Here is a 5276-nt window from a genome sequence, read left to right on the forward strand (position 1 = left end):
TATATATATATATATATATATATATATATATATAAAGTAGCACTTAAGTTACAGGATTATCAAATCAATTCAACATATCAGACTTAAAAATGGTTCACTCTTACTGAAGCACATATAGATTCTTTGGATGGTACCTATGAATGAAAATTCCAATATTAATTTGTAGAATAAAAGTATTTAAGATGAATTATGAAGAGCTCTAAGTAGTAACCCTGTCAGTAAAATGTGTTTATTATCAGACTACAGGTTAAAATTATTCTCTAATAAATGAGTAGCAAATTTAACAGACAATTACATTTGAATGTCAATAATTTAAAACAGAATTTTAAATATTTATATAATTCAGAACAAAGTTTACACAGACAAGTTGCAGTTTCTGTCTATCTGAAAAAGTAAAATTAACTAACGCAAGCAAAAGATCTGTGCTTGGATATTCTCAAAATTCCTTTCCAAGATGTGTGAGAGGATGAAAAAAGACAGCTGTACAGAATCAAGAGTGCTAGATATTACGGCCATGTATTTTATAATTTCAACTCAAATAGTACAAATATGACAACACAATAAAACAGTATAAATACTTCATTCATTTTCCCAAAATTTACTATAAATTCAAATGTAATTACATATCACAGATGTATCCAATAGTGGCTTGATATGATATTGTGAAATATTTCTCAATTTTAACAGGCATAAGCATAGATGTATGATTAATAAGTTTGCTTCCCAACCATATGGTTTCTTGATCAGACCCACAGAGCCACACCTTAGGCAAGTGTCTTCTCTTTTAACCCTGGGCCAAACAAAACCTTGTGAGGAGATCTGGTAGATGTAAAGTGAAAAATCCCATTATATATATGAGTGTGTGTGTGTGTCTGTATTTATTTACATCTGAACTTGCTTATTTGAAGGTCACATCATATCTGTAGTGTCCTGTAGGCATTTCTCCTGTCAACAGATTGCCCAATCATTTCTGCCAAAGTTATGTGGAATAACAGATCCATTACTTGAAAAACAAGTAAGGATTAGCATCAGGAAGAGTATCTAGCCATGAAAGAATGCCTCAGTAACATGTTTGTCTAACTCATGCTAGTAAGTAAAAAGGGGCATAAAACAGACAAATAAAATTGTTGTTTAAATGTATTGTTGACAAATTACATCAGTATTTTGAGATTATATTTTGCCACAAATCTCAAACTTATTTGGTTTATTATTTTTGAACATGCATAGAACAAGTTGTATGAGCATTCTGAATCAGAGACACATCTATCCACAGAAGTTAAAGTGGTATGGTTTCTTTCTTGCATGAGTATATTTGTGAAGTCAATTCATTATTATGAGAAAATTTATTACCAGATATCACAATATTATAGTCTCTTGTGTGAACACGCATGTGAGTTGTCACATTTCCATTACGAGAGAATGATTTACCACATACATCACAATGATATGGTTTCTCTCCTGTGTGAATTCTTTTATGACTAGTCATATTTCCAACAGAGGAGAATTTTTTGCCACAGATATCACAATGGTATGGCTTCTCACCTGTGTGAATACGTATATGCCTAGTCAAATGAAAATTACGGGAAAACTTTTTACCACAGATATCACAATGATATGGTTTCTCACCTGTATGAATACGTTTGTGAAGAGTTAGTTTAGAAGTGGAAAAAAATGTCTTACCACAGATATCACAAGGATAGAGTTTCTCACCTGTGTGAGTAAGCATATGAGAAGTTAAACTAGGCTTTTGGGAGTATGCTTTACCACAAATATCACAGTGGTATGGTTTTTCACCTGTGTGGCAACGTTTATGAATAGTCAATTCACCGTTACGTGAGAATGTTGTACCACAGATATCACAATGGTATGGTTTCTCACCTGTATGTATACGTTTGTGAACTGTCAAAGCACTACTACATGTGAAAGTTTTACCACAGATATCACAATGGTAGGGTTTTTCACCTGTGTGAGTACGTTTGTGAACAGACAAGGTATTACTACGAGGGAATGTTTTCCCACATATATCACAGTGGTATGGTTTCTCACCTGTGTGACTACGTTTGTGAATAGTCAATTCACCATTACGAGAGAATGTTTTACCGCAGATATCACAGTGAAAGGGTTTCTCACCTGTGTGAGTACGTTTATGGTTAACTAAATGTACATGCATATAAAATTTGTTACCACAGATATCACAATGGTATGGTTTTTCACCTGTATGCTTACGTTTATGAACATTCACTTCATAATTACGAGAGAATGTTTTACCACAGATATCACAGTGGTATGGTTCCTCACCAGTATGAGTACGTTTGTGAACAGTTAAAATACCATTACGAGAGAATGTTTTACCACAGATATCACAATGGTATGGCTTCTCACCTGTGTGAATACGTTTGTGACTAATCACATTTCCATTGTATGTGAATGATTTACCACAGATATCACAATGGTATGGTTTCTCACCTGTGTGAATACGTTTGTGACTAGTCAAATGCTCGTTCCAAGAAAATTTTTTACCGCAGACATTACAGTAGTATGGTTTCTCCCCTGTGTGAGTACGCTTATGACTAGATAAATAATCATTCCGAGAGAATGTTTTACCACAGATATCACAGTGGTATGGTTTCTCACCTGTATGTGTACGTTTGTGTCTCATCAAAATTCTACTGTTAGAAAACGTTTTACAACAGATATCACATTGGTAGAGTTTTTTAACTGTGTGAGTACATTTATGTGATAACAATGAACCCTTTGTAGTGAACCCTTTGGTACAGACTTTACAATGGTAAACATTTGGACTTGTGTAAAGTGACTTGTGTTTACTAATATATTTATGCTTTATAAATGTTTTTTTCTTGATGTCACAGTGTTTAGATTTCTTCTTTAAATCTTCCTTAGTTTTGTGAGAAAAGTCATTAGTCTCACAGTGTGTTTCATTATAAACCTGATTTTCACACAGTCTCTTCTCCATGTCATTTGTTAAAAAAAAATACAACTATAATTCCTTCCTTTATTGTTGTTTGTGAAGTCAAATTGGTTGTTCATAAGGCATATGCTAAACTACTGAGCACAAGGTCATGAAATAAAAACATACTATTAATGGTAGTCTATTTAATCTGACAATTACAATATTTAAAATGTGTCTCAGCTATTAATAAACATCTTTTAAATATATTGGAGAACAGTCATTCCTCACAAGACATTACTCATTAGCCATGTCAAGTCTTCTATTAAATTTCTTGAGTTCGATCATCATATAAAATCACCCATGGAATTTATTTCAATGGACCTCAGAAAATTGCTGTAAAGTTAGATAACACTGTTCTATTTTCTCCAAAACCATTCTTAAAACTTTCATATTCTTCAAAGATTTGTTGGGTGAAAAATTGTCACCTCAAGTTACCAGATAACCTGAAATAAAGAGACAATAACTCATATCAGACAATTAAATATCATCACAAATGATATTAGAGAGAAATATTGAGATAAAACATGATGCGAGTTTTGATTTGTGGAACAACACTAGGTTGTTATGTATCTATTCGAGAATATTATCAAAGTTTCATGGTGTCATTGGAAAATTGAAGTGAAGCATGAAGGTTGCATGGATGAATGATACCAGTGTACAGAAGAGTTAAAAGGAAAGAGTAATATCATCTACATACGAATGTGTGTTATTAGAGCTGACAGCAAGTAAGTAGTTAAGGTACAAAAACAACGTATTGGAGAAAGTTCTGCCAACATAGATATCAATAATGCTGTCATCTTTTAAGTTTCTGATCCAAGTCAAGTTGCTATGGAGAATATTTATGTTGAGTTTCTAGATTTAGTCAATATTTATGTTAAGTTTCTTGATTTAGTCATGTACTATTTTTCCATGATCCTCTTTCATTTGACTTAAATATTTAAAATTTTTGTAGCATTATCGGTCTTTAGCCGAACCGCTAAGTTACGAGGGCGTAAACAAACCGACACCGGTTATCAGTGACGAGGGACAAACACAAAGGCACACACACACACATATATATATGTATGACAGGCTTCTTTCAGGTTCCGTCAACCAAATCCACTCACATGACTTTGGTCGGCCGAGGCGATAGTAGAAGACACTTGCCCAAGGTGCCATGCGATGGGACTGAACCCGGAACCATGTAGTTGTGATCAAACGCAAGGCTTGCACTTCGTTGAAATGCAAGAGACTTTCAAAGTTAACCAACTCGGAACAGTCTGATAAAAGTGTCAATTAATGATAACGATGTTTGCTAGAGGGTGACCCTGGCTAAGAATAACGGTATTAATCTACGTAGGTCTGGAGATCTACAAGGGTATATCAGCAATAGATAGATAGATAAGGAAAGGGCGGAGGTAAACAATACGCACACCACCCGTTTTCGGTGTAACCCTAAACCTAACGGCCGAAAACGGGAGGTGTGCGTATTCTTTATTTCATCTAAGGAAAGATATGACCTTCATTTTTTAGCAGCGTCGCATGTTTTATGTGATTCATTCCGACGATCATTCGGTCGGTTGTATTTAAAATGGCTACCAATTGATATTTATTCGGCTAAATAACACTTCTGGAGTAAAAGAATACAGTCGAATATAGATTTACTTGAATAAATGTTTACTGTGACACTTCATTGGACTTGAATAAATTCCTTACTCGACTCATAACTTCGTGTGATTTTAAAGCACTTTTGCAAGATGCCTTCTTTTATTTACATCAGTTTCTTCACTTTATCTTACTGAACTCATCAAAGTAAACAAATGTATTTAAAAGACATGTGGAAGAAAGACAGGTATATCAATAATACTTACATATTAATATAGACGCATGTAATAATATTAGAACGTAAGTTGGAATGTGACAACGACGGCTTCCAAGCTTATGCAGCAAATATTGATTTCCATTTTCAAAGCAACAAAGGATCTGTACTGTTCCTCTACATAGTTAATTAGCAATCGAGCCAACTGAATGGCAGATATAAACAAGAACTGTTAAAGAAAAATAACCAGCTAAAAAGATTAAGACGAGAAGATTGGGGAACAATAAACCGACAGGGGAAATAACTCTAATTGTATTTTATTAATAAGCTACTGCTTATATTTCATGTCCTAAAAGAATTCTACGTGATAATTCTTCATTAAAACTACTAGTTTCACATTAATTATTGTCACTATAATCATCAAATTTTTTTTTTTTTTGGTATAAGTTTGTGTGGCAGCCGGTGAAAAAACCATGTTTGTAAGGCTGAAGGGAATGTTTTTTATCC

General features: G+C 33.7%; 1 protein-coding gene across 1 annotated transcript; it reads right to left on the reverse strand.

The window, feature by feature from the left end:
* Window positions 1-506: 506 nt before the first annotated feature.
* On the reverse strand, window positions 507-5276 carry LOC106881325 (zinc finger protein ZFP2). The gene is made up of 2 exons (XM_014931671.2): window positions 4822-5276; window positions 507-3414 (listed from the first exon to the last, which is right to left on the reverse strand). The coding sequence occupies exon 2, from the start codon at window positions 2972-2974 to the stop codon at window positions 1277-1279; it is 1698 nt and encodes a 565-aa protein (XP_014787157.1). The 5' UTR covers window positions 2975-3414; window positions 4822-5276; the 3' UTR covers window positions 507-1276.

Source organism: Octopus bimaculoides, chromosome 7 (genome assembly GCF_001194135.2).
Source record: "Octopus bimaculoides isolate UCB-OBI-ISO-001 chromosome 7, ASM119413v2, whole genome shotgun sequence".
In the NCBI taxonomy this organism is placed as follows: domain Eukaryota; kingdom Metazoa; phylum Mollusca; class Cephalopoda; order Octopoda; family Octopodidae; genus Octopus; species Octopus bimaculoides.